This window comes from Brachionichthys hirsutus, chromosome 18 (assembly GCF_040956055.1).
Source record: "Brachionichthys hirsutus isolate HB-005 chromosome 18, CSIRO-AGI_Bhir_v1, whole genome shotgun sequence".
NCBI lineage: Eukaryota > Metazoa > Chordata > Actinopteri > Lophiiformes > Brachionichthyidae > Brachionichthys > Brachionichthys hirsutus.
In genome coordinates, this window is record NC_090914.1 from 1,345,145 (window position 1) to 1,366,428 (window position 21,284).

The 21,284-nt window shown below is 46.6% G+C and overlaps 1 protein-coding gene across 1 annotated transcript; it reads right to left on the reverse strand.

Moving 5' to 3' along the window:
- Positions 1 to 422: 422 nt before the first annotated feature.
- adck1 (aarF domain containing kinase 1) lies at positions 423 to 21,177 on the reverse strand. Its single transcript, XM_068752113.1, has 11 exons — positions 21,077 to 21,177; positions 20,463 to 20,602; positions 19,657 to 19,740; positions 13,994 to 14,197; positions 10,609 to 10,767; positions 9,830 to 9,988; positions 9,389 to 9,505; positions 7,065 to 7,214; positions 5,767 to 5,964; positions 1,109 to 1,302; positions 423 to 812 (listed from the first exon to the last, which is right to left on the reverse strand). Exons 2-11 carry the CDS (start codon positions 20,592 to 20,594, stop codon positions 650 to 652), a joined length of 1,560 nt encoding a protein of 519 aa, XP_068608214.1. The 5' UTR covers positions 20,595 to 20,602; positions 21,077 to 21,177; the 3' UTR covers positions 423 to 649.
- Positions 21,178 to 21,284: the final 107 nt, after the last annotated feature.

Consider the following 21,284-nt stretch of genomic DNA (forward strand, 5'->3'; position numbering starts at 1 on the left):
GAAAGGTCACGGACGGATCTGGATGAAATGGTGAGGAGATGTTGGGAATGTTTCCAGGAACAGATGATTAAATGTTGGTGCTGATCCAGAAGAGATTCTGGATTCTGGGTCATGTTTGTTAACATTACAGTCGATGGAGCTTAAAAAGGTTTTCATTAATATCTCGGTTGATTACCGACCGACGTTTATGGAATTGGACACAGTCATGTAGGGTGGGGGGGGGGGGGGGGGGGCTCCATGTCACCACCGAATTTCATCCGGACCGGAGTCAGATTGCAGATATCGATGTGATCCGGATTTTCCCCATTTACTTATCATGGAGCCTTTTCCCCTAAAAAATCACATCATGTAAAATCTGCATCCAATTCACTCGCCAAAAGTCAGAGTCACAAAGGGGTCCGACATGAACCATGAAGAACGTCTTCTGGATCTGATCCAGAATGAGGTCAAGAACAAATTTTATTTTAACATTAAAATTGGAGCAGCTGTGGCTCAGTTGGTCGAGCGGGTCGTCCAGTGATCAGGAGGTCGTTGGTTCAAATCCCAGCTCTGATGAGGTGATGAGACCTTTTCTCCTTCTGCGAGTCCAGAGTCGGTAATTGTAGAAATCAAGAAGCACGGAACTCGGGTTGATTTATGCGTAAACCCTTTAGAGGCGATGTCCAGACAGCAGAGCAGTGAGCCAGCGCAGCAGAGCCGAGTCCCTCATCCAGAGGAGCAGCTCGTACGCCGCGAGGGTCCACAGGTCGAGGTTCTCCGCCAGCGTGATCCGCAGGCGTCTGCTGCTGGACGGGGCCTCCGTCCTCTTGTGCCTGTCGGGCAGGGCAGCAGGGGGAAGAGGGAAAGCGAGAAAGCACTTAGGCGCGGTTCGGAGGCGCTGGGCTCAATCACAAACACACGCAGGACGACGTCATCGAAGTTAAACGCAAACAACGTTTACATTGTGACTTTTGAATTGCGCCACACAGTAAAGGTTCGCAGCTCCTACGGATTACACGAGGGGATCATCTGCAGTGAACTGTGATCAGAGCGCTGGCATGGGCTCCTTTATTTCCCCGCATTTACCGCAGCATTTCCCCCTCACACTGGGACAGGAAGCGTTCCTGACCTGGCCATGGCCCGGATGCAGCAGCGAGACATGTTCAAGAAGGAAGAGGAGGCGGCTCTGGTCTGCAAGGTGGTCTCGATGCCCCTCAGCAGGTCGTTGGTCTTCAGCAGCAGAAGCATTTGCCGAGGGACTCGGTTCAACAGCTCACTGATCTGAGGCAGATAAAGAGCTGCGTTGGTCCGAATCTCGACATCCTGCCAAAGAAATAAAAAAAACACAAAACAGAACACTCAGGCTCATTTTGACTGATTTGATCTCTTCTGGGTGGAAACGTCCAAATCAATGCGTCAAGATTTGTTATAGAAGGACAAACTGTGTGTCTTTGTGGTGCACAGTTTGTCACTTGCTAGCATAGAATTGCAGCCTGAATAGAGGTCAAGAACTAGACGTATGATTAGTCTGAGGAAGATGCCAAAAGAAAAGGCTTCTTTTCAAGAACAGAAAAGGTTCTGTTCAAGGTTTCTGCCTGTTAAAGGGACGTTTTTTCTTTCCTCCGTCTCCAAAGTTCTTGCTCTTGTGGGTCAAGTTGGGTTCTGTTGTGATCTGGCGCTATAGAAATAAAAATGAATTAAATTGAATACATATATCCATTCCTACGGCCACTTTGTCTACGGGTGACGGTTGTCGCTGGAGTCGAACCCGGAATCGTCTTGCTGTGAGGCAACGCACCTCGCCAGTGAGCCCATGAGATTATTAATTAAAGTAAAAAAAAAGAAATGGTCTAGTCGCATTAATAAAATCTGATAACTGAAACTAATATTCATGTATTTCCATGTTTCCCTCTCCCCTGACTGTCTCTGTCATTGTGTGTGTGTGTGTGTGTGTGTGTGTGTGTGCGTGCGTGTGTGAGACAGCGGCATTGTCAGAGCTGTCAGTCTCTATAAACAGGGAGTTGATGGACACAGAAGTCGACAGACAGCAAACCAACACGCTTACACAGATAAACTCCGTCTCTGCTCTCTGTCTGTTTCCTCCTGGAGCCCCAAACACACAACACTAATGCAGCACACACACACACACAACACTAATGCAGCAAACACACAACACAAAGCAAACACCCGATTCGATCTGAACCTTCCTACGCAATTAGACATTTTCAAATTCCATGACTTTTCCAGGTTTTTTCCAAACGTACGAATCCTGATCCAGGAACACAACAAGCTGAAGAAAACGCCCAATCCCAAACGCATGCTGAGAATGGGCGCTGTACTCGTTTCCTTAATTGCATTTAGGAATATAGAGGTAATGTTTGAGGGAAGGGGTAACGAGGGTGTGATTTACATAAATGCATACTAATGAGAAGCCGGTCTCCTGTGGACCAGAGGTCTGCCACGGAGCCTCAGACACACTAATGTAGTTTATGATCATCATTTTCATGCCTCAGCTCACTGCTACCGTCGTCTGGCTGCAAAGGGCATTTCCATTCGGCTCCTGAAGATAGCCGAAGCCCAATAATTGTATGTGGTGTCACCATTGTACAGAGGACAATAGCAAATGCTAAGCATTGCTTAAATCCATAATAATCTTCCTTGCTTCCACGTAATTACTCGCCATCTTTCCATTGTGTCGTCTTCTTCAAAAAAAAAAACCCCAACAAGAATCACAAGAGTACAGACAGAAAGCACACAATATGATGCCCCATCAAGAAATAGCACCAAGTCCAAAAAGCACGGGGCAGTTCCCAAAGGGCTCGACTGAGTCCTGGCTGGGGAATAACAATTAGCAGCAATTATAGGAGGTTGGTTAGCCGGCCTCCCAGCTGTCAGCAGGACGCAGAGAAAGCAACAGTGCTCTCATTTGCATGTGAAAGCTTCAATAAGGACATATTGTATTGTGAGTGGTGCAATAATAAGATGTGAAAGGCAGAAGTAGGCGGAATCTGTGCTGGTAAGTCTTCCATTCTCCCCAGCGAGTTCATACAGCAGCCGCTAGCAAAATGGTGCCCAGTGACAGAGTGAGCGAGGAACAATGTGAGAATGTGCTGGAAGAGCCGTTATTACCAAAACGATTTTTACTGCGCATTGACTATACTCTGTGTTGAACAAATGCACATGCTGACTACATGGTAATCAATTCTGAGGTTTCCCCTCTGCTGTAATCCGTTAACGAAGAGGAAGATATGTTATGTTTCACCTTCAGCCACTCATTAATGCATAAGAGGCTAAAACAAAGGAGCTGCGTGGGGGAAAAGCATTATCATTGGATTGGCAAGTGTTACGGATAAAGCCGGGATGAGATGCTCTCCAGAGCTGATCAAAAACATGCCGTTCTTTCTGTTTGAGCAAATGCTCTTGCATATTGCTAGTGTTTCCTCCCTCGTCCCTTCCGATGTTATATCCACTTTGCAAGTATTGCAAGTTGCCCTGCCCTTTGAAGTTGTGTAATATTGCATGGGAAAGCCTAATGTGATGCAACAACTTATTTAAACATGTTTTACAGCGTTAAACAAGAGGAGAAGATGAAAAAAGTGTAGAGGAGAAAATGGAATTGGGATGTAGCCGTCAAGGACATCCTTGGGTGAGAACCGGAAGTGAGCATCAGTTTCTGTTATCAGAAGCAATGTAGATAAATATTTGCTGTTCCTTGGCAGCACCATCAATCCTTCATACTTACTAATACTAACATACTGGTCGTTTCATATATTTTTCCCCCCCTTTCCCACAGACAAACTAAATAGTACAGGTATTGTGGTACATTTACTGTATGATGCTGCAAATCAATTTATCTGCCAGTTATCATTACTTTTGAAACAACAACAAAGAGCATAAAAAACGCAAGGCAAAACGCTTTTGACATGTTTCACCAACAGCTGGTTAACTTTTTAACTGACTTGTTTGTGTGTTTGGAGATGAAACATTTCTTCAGCAGATAGAATATTCTGCCGTGTGACAGAGAGGCAGCGGAAAGCCTCGTCTCTGAAAGCACTTAACATTTGCTTTGTGCGAATGGTTGCATTAACACTAATATAATGCATCACCAGCTGTTAAGCAGGACTTGAAATAGTTGTAGTTATAAAGGAGTGGATCGAGAGGGGGAAAAGGGAGAGAGAGAGAACAACACAGGACAGAGGAGAGACGTCAGAGGGAAAAGCGAAGGAGACGAGCGGTCGCAGGGAGAAATATCTTCAAAGGTCTTAAATCCATAGTGCTACACAATCAGCAAGAGAGTGCAAGTAGAGGTCACTAGAGTGGAGTCTACTAATGGGTGTTTTGTATACAGAGGAATATAAATGACAGACAAACAGCCTGGATGAAGGGACTGCTTTCATCTGAAGCTAAACTTGGAGGCAGTGAAACAACACACTGTAGTTCAGGGGTCGGCAAACTAAGACACGCGTGTCATGGCTGGCACGGAGAGAATATTAAGAGGCAAAAAAAATACGATTTTATTATATTTAACATCTCACAAGAAATGGAGAACCCTTAATGTTCTGTAATACTAATTGTAGCGACCCCTCACGGGACAAGCCAAAAGTACCGTAGCAGTAGTAGTAACTGTTTAATACGCAGTATAAATATGCTGCGCTGCGTAAACCAGATTTAGCTGCACCTGGTTCAATTATATATATACAGCAACACTCATCTAAACTGCGGAACTAGATTTTAGTCCTTGGACGGTGCACTCCAGTCCTGCTGCGCATCACTGTCTCCAGCGGTAGGCGCAATCTATTCTACACATTGAGCCGGCCGGGCAAAAACAAGTTCTGATTAACGGCGGATGTGGGTGAGACCTGAGCGGGTGACGTAATATATAATTAATGAGGAAAATGTTACATTAAATAAAGACGTACCTCAATAGTAGAAATAAAAAATGAGTCTGTGCTATCTGTGCACGAGGCACAGCATGAAATTAACCTAATTAAATTTCTCATTTCTTCTACAGATCAAAAGCTCGCAGTTCACATTCATACTTGGAGTAAAGCAGTCGTCTGTAATTAAAAATAAAATGGTGTAAAGTTTCCAACTGAAATCTAAATTTCGCTTATTAGAGATTTATGTTTGTCAACCACGATTTATTCAAATAGACATTACTTCACATTAGATATTTATTTAAACTGACATCAAGGTTTTTATAAAGTTAAAAACTGCTCATTTCGGATAAATACAGGGATGGGCACAGGATGAGATTTGCCAATTCGTTGGCTGCCAGATTTTTTGTGGTACGAATTAACATAGCTTTAAAAGCATGATATCAGTCATTGGGAGAATGTTATTGGTCAACGTCGAATCACTCCAAACTGCTATTATTGCATATTGTAAGTAACATTTGATGTGGCATAGTGGTTAGCGCTGTCGCCTCACACCAAGGCACCAGGTTCAAATCCTGTCCGTGCGGAGTTCGTATGTTCCCCCCCCGTGTCATGCAATTTAAGTGAATTGGCTACTCTAAATTGTCCGTATAATTGATCATCATTAATGAGCCAATCTGGCGTCTCTACATTGTGCGGGTCCCAAAGGAACAACTGGAGAAACAGTGGGGTTTTTTTTTACACAATGGAAAAACCTGATTCAAGGGATAGCCTTGAGAGGGAATGAGCAGGAAAGGCTCCTTAAATGTGAGGTTAGGTGACTAGAGTAGAAGTAAAAGCATTGCAACTTCTAGAATCTGGGTGTCCACTGATCCTTTCTGATTCAGCATGCGCACACGTGAAGTCCTACCTCAGAATGTGTGACAGGCAAAGATCCGATTCCGGCGGTGACGGCATTCCATGCGCGAGCTGTAAGTATGCAGGCAAACAGTGGGTATAGATCTCCAGCTCCGAGTCGGCGGCTGTAACGCTCCACCCCGGACATGTCGCCCGCAATCAGAGCCTTCCACAGCCGACAGTAGTCCAACCTGAAGTCTGGCTGCAGCTCCTGGAGAGAAGCGACAGAAAGAACAGATGACTATATTTGTAGGTCTGCTCTAGAAAAGAGAGGGATGAAGGTGAGCAGGAGTAAAACAGAGTACTTGTGTGTAAATGAGAAGGTCCCAGGGGGGACAGTGAAGCTACAAGGAAGACATAAAGAAGGTCGAGGACTTCAGGTACCTCGGGTCAACAGAGCAGAGTGATGGAGAGAATGTGGAAAGGAGGTGAAGGTAATTTTGTAAACATCGGTTGGTTAAATGTGCTTTACAAATTAAAGTTTGAGTTGAGTTAAACAACAATCATTATCATTACAACTCGAACTGCCTTTATACAATCTTTTTCTGCGTATATTCATTTCCAGTAAGACATTAAATATACTCTGATGTTTTATTGTTCTTATATTTATCAGATATACAGTATACATTTCCCAAAGGCCTACTGCCATTTTCAGAGGATGAACTATAAACATTGAAAATATGTAGAATTAAAGTGGTAATGACAGTGGAAATTACTGTGTGTGTGTGTGTAGGTGTGTGTGTGTGTGTGTGTGTGTGTGTGTGTCTGAGCATAGATGAATATTCTACAGTACTCCAAAGTGACAGCTGAAATCAGAAGTCATTAAGAATAAATTGGTGTTATTATGGTCTGAGGGAAGTGTGTGTGTGTTTGTACGTGTGCGTGTGTGTGTGTGTGTGTGTGTGTGTCTGTGTGTGTGTGTCTGTGCGTGTGTGTGTGTTCTCTTTATGAACATGGGAATAAACAGTAAACAAACATGTCAGATCTGTGAGTGTTTGGTTTGGAGAAGCAAGTGCCTGAGCAAAGTGTTTGTGTATACGTGTGTATCTAGCCCTGTGTGTGTGTGTGTGTGTGAGAGAGAGAGAGAGAGAGAGACTCAACCCAAGCAACACACTCTGCACAAAATGAGTTGTTAATCAAAAAGCTTTTACCCTGATGTGGCTCGAGTGCGTTTGTGTGTCTGCCAGTGGGAGTGTGTTGCTTTAGTCACCTCTGACTGTGTGTTTGCTTCTCCGGCAACATGACAAATGGACTGCAATATTAGAACAAATGGTGTTTTCTTTGTGGCAGGGTAGCCTGGAGATGTCCCACCTGATAAAGGCCGTGATCGAGCAGGACGATCTCGCTCTTCTTGCTCTGGGGACATTTTCGCACCAACACGTTGCCTGGGTGCGGATCGCAGTGAACAAAGCCGTGGATGAAGATCATTTCACTGTACACTTTACCCAGATGCTCCGAGATCTGTGGAGAGCACGGCAGAGAAGGGTGCACGTGAAATCCAAAAAGCTTTGAGAGAATCTCTGATAAAGGATCAAATAAACACAATTAGACAAAACCTCAACATGAACATATATTACATAGAATAGAAATCTTGTATTGTCATTGTAAGGTTGTACATACTAAGGATTGGGCAATAGCTGAAGTTTAGATTATATCAATAATAGCTTTGAAGTAGTCACTTATATTTGAAAGAAAATACATTTACAGAAGAATTAAATGGCCGATATTTTCAAAAGAGTCATTCGCACACTAATCCCTCTCACAGCTTCACTAACATCAGGCATTGCTGTTTTCTATTTGATGCAGAGCTCTTTGTTTAAATACACTTTAATACTGACAAAAATGACACCTCCCAGTTTACTGTTGAATCAAATCAATATGTATAAAAGTAATTTCATTTATTTGCCCTTTTTTTTTGTTTGCTATTTGATTAGAGTAGCTTGAAGTAAAGATATCAGAATGCCCTTATGGCATTGAATGCCCCCCCCCCTAAGTGGCAACACTTTAGAAACAAAATACTTAACCTTAGTATCAAGTTTGTTATTTTTGGAGGCTCCAGCTTAGCCAGAGGTTGGGAAATGAATGAATGCTAATTTGGGGCTAAACTGACGGATATTTTTCTGCATCACGACAACATAAATGTTTCATCCATGTTAAAAGAGCTACTTAGGAGGTTCTATTCAAACAATGGAGCAACTGAGTTTTATAAATGTAGTCCACTCAGTAAATTCACTCATATCTTAAATCTTTCCATTATGGAGTAGAATCCTAAAGATCCAGGCCAAAGTATTGCCCCATTCCGGTCACGTCAAGGAGCAGAGCCGAAAGGACGGTCTGTCGGGGCCTTCATCCATCACGCAATCACACACACGGGCCAGCATGGACTACTGCCGACTAATAATTCTGTCCATCCCATTGGTGTGTATGTTTTATTATGTATCCGTTCATCTGTCTCATCTGCTGTCTTGTAACACTGATCATCACTCTTTAATGCTCAGATTTGAATCTGTCTGCAGTTGCCAGGATACGGACAAACAGTTAAACCTTGTCAATACTGTACAGGAGAATTCATAAACTCATGCTCTTCTCTGGTAAAATGGTACAGGTGTCTTCTGGTGCAGAGAAGTTGGGATCTAAATGGTTAAAGACAACTCCATGCGCCTTTCTTCTAGGGTCTCAGCAGAATTTAAACTCACTACAGTGACGCAGGTAGAGTGAAAGGAAACTGCAATCCAAACGGATCCCCTAACTCTAACCACGGGAAAGATGCGGATGGCAAATCATGTGGCACAACAGGCAATTGTTGGTCACTACAACGGCAACAATGTGGGCAAAGTCCAGGATGGGCAAAATGGTTGGGGGTTCAGATAAAGAACGTGGATGGAACAAGGGCTCTTCCCTCGTGGGATGGATGCTGCCTCTCAAAGTCCGTGGGTGGACCAATGCTGTGTTGCCAGAACAGATGTAGGGGATAAGATGGGAGGCTGTCCACAAAAGAAAGATGAGTAAGAAGGACATGTGGGAAATGGAGTCGAGCAGGTATAGTTCCTTATTTGAGAATCCTATATTATCCTTCCCACCCCCTTATGATTAGAACCTATGATATGGCAAAGCTCCATCATGGCCCCATCTGCCTCTGTAACCACAACATCTTTCCCAAGCACAGGCCGCACTGTTGAGTGGCTCTCATCGGACTCTACACAAGAACTGCACACACACCCTTTCCTTCTGGATCGTCTGTTCTGACATTTAGCTTTATTGATTATACTGATCACGTTAAATCACATTAGAGACCATGACACATTAGATACTGATCAATGGAGTCAGCTTTATATTACACCTTACCCCAAGGGAGGGGCAGCGGCACAAGTATTAGAAGGAAGCTGGATCAAAACTCCAGCGGCAGCGTCCGGACCCAGCGCTGATTTCCTCACCAACTTGCATCTGAATTGTTTTATTAAATGTTTAAAGAGATCAAAGAACTGATGAGAGCTAATAAAACTGCTGCTGCCTTCGCTAGCATCCTGTTAAACGTGTCAATGAGACGACCTGTGTGATGATACCTGGATGATGAGCTAAATCACTTCTTAACATTTTAAACATACACAGAGACCAGCTTTTACAGCAGGAGGTACCTTATTAACATTGATGCCGTGTTTCTTCATGTACTCCCGATTGTTGACCTGCCCCCCCTCAACAAATTCCATGGTAAGAATCCTTTTTGTGCTCAGATTCCAGTGAATATTGGGAACCTGCAGAAAAAAGAAGGATATAGGTGAAGAAAGAAAGACCAAAAGTTTTGATCAATACAGTTTCAGTTTAATTACATTTTCAAAGTGATCTGCTAATCTGCGAATGTAGAAATAGCAGACAAGCACCACAGACAGACTGTCACAGACTCAGTGGAATAGTCTGACCTCTATTAACTGCACCGACTGCAACTTTAAATCGTCGGACGACTGAAAGAAACAGCCCCCGTTTATGAGCAGCTGTTTATAAGTCTAAATGGGATGGACCAAAGTCACGAATACACCAGCAATTACGAAAAGAAGACAAGTGTAAAAGCCACGCTTTACCTTGAGAAACGGGAAGCACGACAGCATCTTGGCCACCCTTTCGGCATTGTGGCCCTCGTTGAGGAAGTCTAGCTCCAGTGGCATGTTCTTCTTGGCCTCGTCCACCAACCACATGAAGCCAAAGTCTGGGAAGAGCCAATGGACTGCCCTCGCCAAGGCCTGCAGGTCAGAATCAGTCTCACTGACAATGTATAATAATGGTAATGGTCTTTAGTGATAAAGCCAAGACATGTGTAGATAAAGTGATCTGTAGCTAGTATGACGAGGCAGAGGTATTGGACTTGAGTCACATGACTTAACCCCTTTACTTTGCCCGATTTTACGGTAATATGCGCCACCGTTACTGGGAACCGGTGCCGGTGCTCCAATCGCAGAGACTGACTATGACCAGCCCGTGGTGCTGGTGCCACGGCCGTAATGGCGGTCGGGTGCGCCCACACCATCCGTAATTAAAGGGTTTTAATTTAACCAGTCAGATTCTAGTTGTCAGGTTTTGAATTTGAATTTCGACTACCTGTAATTATGCTCTCTCTTTTTGCTCCTCTGAGATGCCTTTAATTTGTTCAACTTTTCCCAGCTTTTACCAAAACAAGGATATAAGAACAGTGATAGAATCTAATTACTTAGCCTCGACATCACCGCCGTCTTTACTTTTCTTGCACTACAATTTTTGAAAGGTTTAGGTTGTGGGCAGAGAGTGAATTACATTGAAGACAGTATGCCAGACCTGCAATCCAGCAGGCCACCCCGACAACAATAGTAGTCTAACGGAGACTCACCTCCATCACTGCTATGTCCTTGGAGCTCTGTCTCTGGACGTTAGGGTGTTGGACTTTGACGGCTACTGTCCTGCCATCATGCAGCACGGCCTTATGGACCTGGGCTAAGGAGGCTGCCCCCTGGGGGTTCTCATCAAAGGAGACAAATAACTCTGACAGCTACAGCAGAGAAAGAAATGAAGCAAGCAGAGGAGACAAACAAGAGATGGACATTTTTATAAAAGCTGGGAAGGAAAAAGATAATTAACATTATGCTTTGTGACCATCCATTGATCTTCTTGAAGACAAGCCGACCTCAATCGTCTCGTCTCCAGCTGCTTACCCACCTTGCGGGTCACAGGTGCCTACGGGCGGACGCCAGCGTACACCCTGGACATCGCGGGGGGCATGTTTCGTGACCATTAATTTGTAATTGGTTCCACCTCGAGCCCAAATGGTTGCCTCCAGACACATCGGCCTGCCTTCCTTATATGCCGCACTATGATTTTGGGGCAATTTCTCGCAGATGAAGTTAAACTCTAACGCAGTGCTGAGCATTTAGCTACCAGTCATGCTCTTTCAGCAGAGGCAGTCCCTCATTAGCTTCCTCTGTGGACACAGAACGCAAATTAGCGCGTGGGTTTGAAGGTTAAACGGGCTTCTCGAGGGACCTGGAATCATTAGAGCAGTATGTTTTTGGAACCTCGGCACAGCTCTCAGGCTTTCCTGCCTCATCACAGATAAAAGCCCAAACAAGAGAGGGTGAAACGCAGCATAATGAACACGCCTGCTAAGGCCAGCACGCTGCGTCACCATTGTGTGTAGCTGAAACAACGCTGTGCTATTCTCAGCATCGGATTGATTTCACCAAAGGGGATCCGGGTCATTATCAACCACGAATTCATGACTCCTCCAGAGGTGGCAGGAGATCAGCGACAAACCATGTCCTCGTCCCTCCCGGTGAGCTGTGGGGTTCCTCAAGGCAGCATTCTAGGGCCGCTACTGTTCCTTCTATACATTAACGAGATGAATGCTGCGTGTAACTGCAAATTGTTCCTGTTTGCTGATGACTCAGCACTCCTGATTTCGGGAGAGGACAAAGTGCATGGTTTCATATGTATATATGTATATGTATATATATATTTACTTAGTGACACACAAGCCAGTTAATCTGAACACATTGTGGACCCATCGGGTGCGACTGAACATCCTGTAGAAGACACTCTGGATGATAATTAATGCAAGCAGCACATGATACTCTATGACAAAGGTTGAGTTATTTAATTTCACCCTCTCATGATACAAATATGAGAAATTGCTCAAATGCTATCAAGAATGTTCTTTTTCTTTCCATATCAAGTATTAGATCGGACTCTTTTATGTATTAGAAGAGTCTTGTCATCGGGGGGGGGGGGGGGGTCAGACTAATGCTGGGGGCAGCTTGAATGTGATTGGCATTCATTTCTTTCTGCTCCTGGCTATGGAACAGTGCCCCCCCCCTCCCATTAGTCAGTGCCAAATGAGGCTGGTTTTAGCCGCTTCCACACGAAGGCTTCTCAAAACGGTCAGTTTCTATAAGAGATTGTGTCGCCGCAAATATTCCTGTTAAAACTAGCAAACACGTGATCGTCGTGTGCGAGCGGCAGCAGATTCCGTTTGCTCCACCTTTCCTTTCAGCAGCGCGACTGTAGACAGGAAATGACACGGGGACCAAGGCGAGGCGTCCAAAAGCGGTGCAGGAAACAGCGAGGCGTCATGCACGACTCTCTGCTCACTAATTGTACGAGTGAATATCCAAGATAAAACGCACGACGTGTTCTAAATAAACGGAAATGATGCTGAATCCGCTACTCATCAGCGTCGCTTCTTCTTCTTCTTCTTCTTCCTCGCCGAACGCAAGGGCGGATTCATCCCGCTGCCGCCTTTTTCTGCAGAGGAGCGCTGTCAGAATTTATTTCAGGGGTAACGATGTGCCTCAGAGACGCAGGAGGAAGTCAACATGAATGCAGAACTTCAGTGCCACTGAATTACAGGAGGCTTTCATCTTATTAGCACATCCCGCTGCTTTCCAGCAGGTTCCCTCTCATATGAGGAAACCGATTTTAGGACGTTAAATCTCTTAAATCACGTACGCTTCCGAATATATGTTATAATTGTTGCAGCATTTCACATTTCAGAATGTTTTTCTTTTAATTTCTTGTAGTGTTATCCCGAAGTCAAGGCTGGTCTAGATAAAACGGTGGAACCTCAGTTCTCCGACAGTATCCGTTCCGTAATACTGTTCAAAAACCGAAAATATATATATAGCGTAAATAGTACAAAAAACAAAAGCATAATAAAAGTTAATTTAAGACAATTCTGTATCGTTTACATACCGTTTTGGCTGCGGGGAGGAGTTTGTAAGGAGGGGGAGGGACAGAAGGAAGTGGGAGGGGTTATTCCTTTGAAAGGGAGTCCTCCTCCATAAAATGACTGGGTAACTCTCCTCCTGGGTTTTATTCCTTCTCTTTAGCTCAGTTTTCTTAATAAAAACGCCATTTTCATATTTGGTGATTACGTCCTTCCTTCGTAGGTCGACTCAAGCTGAACCTACTCGGGTCGACTCCGCCTTCGTTCGCGTGTCTTCGGGTCACCTCGGCTCCGCTCGTGTGTTCAAACTCCAAAAATCCGTTAGCTTCTGAGGCATTTTAAACTCCATTTGTTTGGTCTAAAACCGAGTTGTTGGAGAACCGAGGTTCCACTCGAATAGATGATGTTTATACATCATATTTCGCGTCAACCTAAACCTAATTAACGTTCCATACGGTGATTTCTGTTAGCATTTAACAACTTTTCCAGTCTTTTCATTTACTAAAAAAATTTTTTTTACACCTTATTTAATGTCTTTGTGCCAATTTCAATTAAATATACAGTTTCACTGTTTTGCAAATAATCACATTGGCAAGAAATATTATCAATGATACAAAAAACTGTCTATAGAATATTATTATATTTCTCTGGTGAGACTCAAGCAGATGTACAATTAGGTTTAATGTGATAATTTTCCTGTATATATAAATTAAATACAATAAATTGTGAAATCAGCAAATGTTAAAGTTTTCATTTAGATATGAGAAAAATCCAAGGCCTTTCTTTAACACACACACACACACACACACAACGGTGGGGCGTGAAGGCCAGCGCACCGTGTGTGAGAGCAACAGGACATTGCCTCGCCTCCAGCAGCTGCATCAGGAGCACAGCTCAGTCAAGAAATTAAACGAAAATAAAATGTCCAGTTGTGTTTCAGTTCAGCAAATCCTGTCGAACCCATGAAGGTCAAGCAAAGACACACATATCAGACGGACAGACTCCCTGCCGTGCACCAGACACGGAAGACTTCAGACGGGAATCCATCCCGACTCACCTCCTGGCCGAGGTCTTCTCTGATGACCTGCCGGATCTCCTCGATGCGGCTCTGGGGCGCTTGGCTGTGCAGCACCTTCAGCGTGCCGGTGTACTCCTCAGGCAGCAGGTAGTCCAGAGCGCCAATGTGCTGGCCCACCTTGATGAAAGTGCCCCGGTTGGCACAGCACAGGTCTCGGAGGCGCTCTGCCGACCGCAGATGTACCTGCGGGCGATTGGATGAGAAATAAGCCCAGTTAGAGGACACGTCTGGGCCGGGGCCGAACATCAACTGTCCGATCTGACCCCCCCCCCCCTCACAGAGATTTGTTGGAAGCATAATGTTGATAATTTAACAAACAAAGCAAAGCAGGTAAAAACATGGATTAATTTCTCAAAGGCAACGGGAACGCATCCGTCAGGGACTTTAAATACCCACAAAGGAAGTCGCTCAGTTTTCACGACGGTGCGAAAGAGAATTAAAAAGAGCAATAAGAGAACAGGTATAATAATCAGTGCTTCACTGGGAGGCCGTTTCCTGTTAAGTCTCTAGTGTGTGCGTGTGTGTGTGTGTGTGCGTGTGTGTGTGTGTTGTGGAGGTTACAAAGGCTAACGGGAGCTAATTTCACGCCTTTTTCCATTTGCTCTCCCAGGAGAGCCGGTCTCTCCAACCATTATCGCTTCCAGCTGGTTCAAAAGGGACAGACGGGATAGGACCCGTTGTAAAACACACGCACACACACACACACACACAGGGCAGGTTCCCACAGGACCATTTGACATGAGTGTCATCTGGACAATTATGATAAAGCAATGACAGAAACAAGTCACAAGAGATTACCAGATGAGGCTATCTGCTCGAAAAGATACTCCTGTGTTTATGTGAAAATCATAGCGGGCCCATCACACACACACACACACACACACACACACACGTTTGTCTGACCCCGCGGGAACGTTAAGGTAAGAGCTCGAAGGCAGAATGTGTCACACATGAGCATTTGGCAGAAGGCTCATCCAGATCTCGTACACGGAGCAACAGATTTATCGACTTTAAAGATTGTCCGTTTGATAATAAAAATTGTTTATTTCTTTATGGTAACACGGGAAATGCTTCACATTTGAGGGAAATGGAAGAATGTGGCTTAATATGATGAATAATAATAAATAAATACAAATCCCCAACTTGGAAAAAAAAAATCAAAACTAAAAATTAGACAAAATAATGTAAACACTATTTGGCATCTTAAAAGTTTTAACTTGAATTTAGCCGGTGGCTTAAGGTCCCGAAAATAGTGTTTGACATTATTCTGTTTTGGTGTAAAATGTGTCATCAGAAAATGATAAAACTAATCAATCACAGCTATTATAACGTGAACGGCAGCATGTCATCAGCATGTGGCTGCTACAGCCGCAAAAAGGCATTCTGTTGACTGTAAATGGATTCAAATGATCAATGTGAAACAAAAGCTGACATTTCCTAGCGTTGTTAGCATCCAGGCTGCATAAATTGGGACTACGTGCATTAAAGCGAAGGCATTTGAACATCTGGAGCTGCAGGCGACGGTGAAAGGGCAGCGCCGCCGACATGAAGAGGCAATATGAGGATTCCGGCGCCACATCTGTTGTTGCTCAAAGCGATTGTAAATTGTCATTTCATTCAGGCAAGAACCTTTTTTTTTTCACATTTGCAGTTTGATTCAGCCGAACTATGCAAAGCAAAGCAATGACATGCACACTTACAATCAATACTGCGAAAAATTAACATTTTATTCTCGTTAAATTGATTTGTGATTTTTTTTTTCCCCACACAAATTCACCTTAGTAGCTAAGAAATTATTACATTTCTATTTCTTCTTTTTCTAAAATAGGTGCTTCTTTGCTGTTGCGGTCTAAAAGGCTTTTTCATGTACACGTTGGGAGGGAGAAGACAAATTAAGAAATACAATTAAGACTTTCCATTTTTTCCATGATTCACGACATTTGTCCGACCGATAACCCCCCAAACAGCTCCACCCCTGCCATCATGTCAGGGCTGTTTCTGGCGGCCTGTATTTGAACGCTGATTTGGGGGGGGGAGGTAGATTACAGTGAAAATCCACCACCAGTTTGCCCACGGCTCCAATCCCAATCATGAGACCCATCATCGCTCGTCTGTCCCAGATCCTCCAGTAATCAGTGTGCTTTGTTCCACAGGGGCGGGCTCAAAGCTGGAGGATGACATCACCATGGCAATTGGGGTACGCTGACAGCCCGGGGGGGGGGGGGGTATGCTGCACTGGGATTGGCTGATGCTGGCCCCCGCCCACCATCTCCACACATGCGCCGTCCAATCAAACGAACTGTCAGTGAATTAGACACACGGGCTTATTTGTAGGCCGACAGAAACGCAGCAGCTCAGAGCAGAATGACTGGAAGCAGCGAAGAGGAGGAGAACCATCGAGTCGAAGAAGAGCGAAGACGGAGAGGAGGAAGAGACAACCCCGACATGTCTGGATCGATTGTTCCCGTTTCACTCGATGCTGAAACGGCAGACGCCTGAACGAATAAAGAACCGCTTTGTCCTTCCTTGACCCCCGTTTGACGGCCGCTGACCAGCAGGAACCAGAACGCCGACGAGAACCGTCGTTTTGGAGATGCTCCGACCCAGCCAGGTCCTCCTTGCGTTTGTGACGGAGTCAATATTTTTGTTTCCAATGACGACAATATATTATTCCATTTGAAAGTAAAAAATAATAATAAATCCAGACCGGCAAAATAAGTCTCACGTGTATTTCATTTAATAGGATTTATTTTAAAGAATTATAACTAGAAAAGCACTCAGAGAGCTCAGACCTCCCCCAAGCAGCTCGTTCCCCTCCTAACTGGATCTACACCGTCCACATGGTGATCTGGATCAGCACCAGAAGGTTCTAGATTGTTCTTTAGACACCAACCATGAAAAGTAAAAGTGAATCGGATCTGATATTTAACTGATTTTTGAATCCGTAAAATGGTTTTAATGTTAAAATGCAATATTTTTTACTGACTCTGGATCCGACCCAGATGAAATTCGGTCGGATGTCAAAGCGCTCGGATGTCAAAGCGCTCGGATGTCAAAGCGCTCGGATGTCAAAGCGCTCGGATATCAAAGCGCTCGAATGTCAAAGCGCTCGGATGTCAAAGCGCTCGGATGTCAAAGCGCTCGTATGTCAAAGCGCTCGGACGTCAAAGCGCTCGGACGTCAAAGCGCTCGGATGTCAAAGCGCTCGGATGTCAAAGCGCTCGGATGTCAAAGCGCTCGGATATCAAAGCGCTCGAATGTCAAAGCGCTCGGATGTCAAAGCGCTCGGATGTCAAAGCGCTCGTATGTCAAAGCGCTCGGACGTCAAAGCGCTCGGACGTCAAAGCGCTCGGACGTCAAAGCGCTCGGATGTCAAAGCGCTCGGATGTCAAAGCGCTCGGATATCAAAGCGCTCGTGTGTCAAAGCGCTCGGATGTCGAGGTACTCCTGCGCTGCCGTCCCCGGGCGTGAGTGTGCGGCGTGCGGGCGGACATCAGAGCGGCGTCCCGGCGGCAGGAATGGATTCCTGCCAGCGGACGAGGACATTTAGCTCTAATGTTCTGGGGATTAGTGGACTATGAACGGGGCCTATTTATTATTAGGATGCTCATGATGAGCTCGTTGCTCAGCTCAGAGCCACCTGGCGCAGGGCAGGGGGGGGGGACTGCGTGCGTGCGTGTGCGTGCGCAGACGCCTTCCCGTGGAGTCAACGGGCCCGTATAACAGAGAAGCCCGAGGACGTAGGAAGAGCACTGACGATGCAGAATGCAGCGTCTCCGCTGCGCCACGCCTTCAAGATGCCATTTATTATAGCGCAGCCCAACGGTCAGGATACGCACGCACACGCACACACGCACACCAGGTGTTGCTTCCCGTGGAGATCGAGGAACGCCCCCCCTCGTTCCCGTTTCGTGGGTTGAGCTGCCGTTACAAGCTCCAAGGTCAGCAGGTGTGCAGCCACGCCCTTTTACGGCAATGCCACGCCCCTCACAGGAGCTGCAGCCAGTGCAGTGGTGATGGGTTCGAAGATGAGATCAGGCCGGCAGAGCTACTAAACTGTGGGACGTGCTGACATCTGCTGGTGGAAAGACGAAGTGCATCCTAGATTTGTGGCCCTCTTATGTTCGAGCTGATCTTTGCTCATATGGACGGTTAATACAGGCGTAAATACGCATTCTAATACTCGTTTCCAGTTTTATTCATTCCTCTTGTTCAACCTGAGACTTTGACACGTATTCGTTACCCGATTCCGCCTGGGCATTAGCTACCCTGCACTGTTTCAGCCGCCGTCCTGCTTTAATGAGTTTTTTGTTTAAAACTGAAACATTCAACAGAACAAACATACAAGTAAATATATGCATGCAGTACTTTGATATTGTTGAGGTCACGCCTAAACTTAAGTTGTAACCTTAACAACTGGCAGCCTCAGGAGAGCGCACATATCTCGGGTACTTCATGGGAACACTGGGGAACGTACGTGGGGAGCCCGAAGGAGAGTGAGGCGGGTTCAAGGCCGACACTCCTCCAGTACCGGTTCCAGCTTCCATTTTACCATGAAGTTCATCGTCAACGTGAAACTTCCAAGTCGCTGCTGCAGCCCCGGAACCCCGACCTGACGGATGTTGATGGAAAGAGATCCATCACAGCTTCTCGTCACTTTGAGCCCCGGTTCAGGGCTCGCCCCGGTTCAGGGCTCGCCCCGGTTCAGGGCTTGCTCGGGTTCAGGACTCGCCCCGGTTCAGGGCTCGCCCCGGTTCAGGGCTTGCTCGGGTTCAGGACTCGCCCCGGTTCAGGGCTCGCCCCGGTTCAGGGCTCGCTCCGGTTCAGGGCTCGCCCCGGTTCAGGGCTTGCTCGGGTTCAGGACTCGCCCCGGTTCAGGGCTCGCCCCGGTTCAGGGCTTGCTCGGGTTCAGGACTCGCCCCGGTTCAGGGCTCGCCCCGGTTCAGGGCTCGCTCCGGTTCAGGGCTCGCCCCGGTTCAGGGCTCGCCCCGGTTCAGGGCTCGCTCCGGTTCAGGGCTCGCCCCGGTTCAGGGCTCGCTCGGGTTCAGGACTCGCTCGGGTTCAGGGCTCGCTCCGGTTCAGGGCTCGCTCCGGTTCAGGACTCGCTCCGGTTCAGGGCTCGCTCCGGTTCAGGGCTCGCTCCGGTTCAGGGCTCGCTCCGGTTCAGGGCTCGCTCCGGTTCAGGGCTCGCTCCGGTTCAGGGCTCGCTCCGGTTCAGGGCTCGCCCCGGTTCAGGACTCGCTGAGTGCATTGCAGCCTTTCTTACCCAAAGATGTACAAAGTACCGGATATGAACAGCTTTGGGAAACAGTTTTACTACTACTACTGTACTTTCTTGTCCCGTGAGGGGTCTCCACAGCAACCCAACCCTCTCCGCTTCACCCTGTCCTTTGCATCGTCCCCCCCAACACCAGCCACTCTCATGTCCTCCCTCACTACGTCCATGTATCTTCTCAGAATCAGAATACTTCATTACTCTCTTTTATACACAAGCCTTGTTTTACTTTTACTCCTGATCAATCTCCGGCCCGACCGCCTGAGCTGATTTACTGCAGATGCACATACAAAATTACACAGAGACTAGAGAAACAGAATATATATATACACACCGAACAAATGCAGGTACTGGCGGGTATAACTACCTTAGACCTGAGGGCCCGGTACTCCTCAGTGCCGAACTCCACATGCTTGAAAGCGGTCAGGTAGTCGTAGCTGATGACGGCCGTCTGACGCAGGACGAGGAGCGGAGGGTTAGCAAACAAGAAGCAGCTCGTTACGCCGAATGACTCTTGGTTTATATGTCTTCACTTTAAACCAAACATTCACTTTTGTCCACCGTCTGTCTGTGTCTGTCTGTCAGACTGGGGGGGGGCCTTGAAGAGACGTCCCGAGCGGAACGCACGGCTGCTCACACAACAGTCAAAGAGCGCAATAAACACTTCGGTGGGTTAGGAGGAGGAAGGAATAGAAAAGCTCTCAGAGAGCACAGACCTCCCCCAAGCAGCTCGTTCCCCCTCCTAACCGGATCTACACCGTCCACACGGTGATCGGGATCAGCACCAAAAGGGTTCTAGATTGTTCTTGGTGTCTTTACACACCAAACATGAAAAGTCAAAGTGAATCGGAGTTCAATTTTGAATCCAAAAACTTCAACATTATGTTATGTTCAGCCAGAGATGAAGATTTCTGCCAGGCTGCAAAATCGTACATGCAGCTAATGCACGTGTGCCCCCCCCCCCCCCCGTATGGAACCGGTTTGCTCTGTTTTTTATCTCGTACAATATAATTTGCGCCTTGTACGTCCCTTAATGTCCGTTACATGTTGTGGAAAAAGTGTGCATGTGCTGTAAAACAAATCGCCCTCCGAGGGACAAATCAATAAAAGTGAAGTGAAGTGAAGATGGCTTCCGCATCCTCTCTCCTGGCGCAGAGACGTGCAGTGACTCACGGCGGCCGCAGCTCGGCCGAAGCGGACCAGGATGAGGTCGTTGGGGTCCGGCTGCCGACTGTAGAGGTAGAATCCGGAAGAGGAGAAGATGGCCGCAGCGAGAGAGGAGACCCGGAGGAGCCGCCCAGCCATCAGAGGCGCTGCAGGGAGAGACAGCCGATGGACGATTAGCGGCGCCGGCCTGCCGTCGGATCGACCCGGGGAGCGGAAGGAGCGAGGAAGCGAGCGAGGAAGCGAGCGAGGAAGCGAGCGAGGAAGCGAGCGAGGAAGCGAGCGGTTACCGGGCGACGCACCTGCGGCCTGCAGGTGCGTCGACTCCACCGCCTTCCAGCCTGACGTCACTCCTTCACTGAGCGGCTGAATGGCAAGCCGTGACGTCACAGAGCTCGGCCCTGACTCCCGCGCTGCCTGTCGATCAAACTCGCCCCCCCTGATGACGTCATCAGTAGCACAATCAATGAGTGGTATCTTTCGACTCCGGTTGTCTCCGTGAATAACTAATAATCGATTTTGACATAACGAGAAACAACGACAGAATAAGAGCGTTATAACACGTGACGTCACTGTGACGTCACGCAGCTGCACCGACGTGAAAGAGTTAAAGAGCGCCTTACCGGGTTCTCCTGGGACTGGGTCCAGTTCTCTTTTCAGGTTCTAAGTTTGACCGGTGAACGCGAGGAACTCTGGTTAATGTTGTTCTACAGGAGAACCAAACTCAAACCTCTCATTAACACAGCCCGTCCGCGCGTAAGAGTTCATATAGGGCGAGAATACGGACACGGAGAGTCCCCGTCGACGGAGGCGATGACGCTGAAACAAGGA

What these genes read in the sequence shown, in the direction of transcription:
- adck1 (XM_068752113.1), bottom strand. Translation starts at nt 20,594, where the DNA reads ATGGCTGGGCGGCTCCTCCGGGTCTCCTCTCTCGCTGCGGCCATCTTC. An exon ending in TCGGCCGAGCTGCGGCCGCC is followed by an intron (nt 19,741 to 20,462) that starts GTGAGTCACTGC and finishes GTCCTGCGTCAG; the next exon opens with ACGGCCGTCATCAGCTACGA. An exon ending in ACCGGGCCCTCAGGTCTAAG is followed by an intron (nt 14,198 to 19,656) that starts GTAGTTATACCC and finishes AATCGCCCGCAG; the next exon opens with GTACATCTGCGGTCGGCAGA.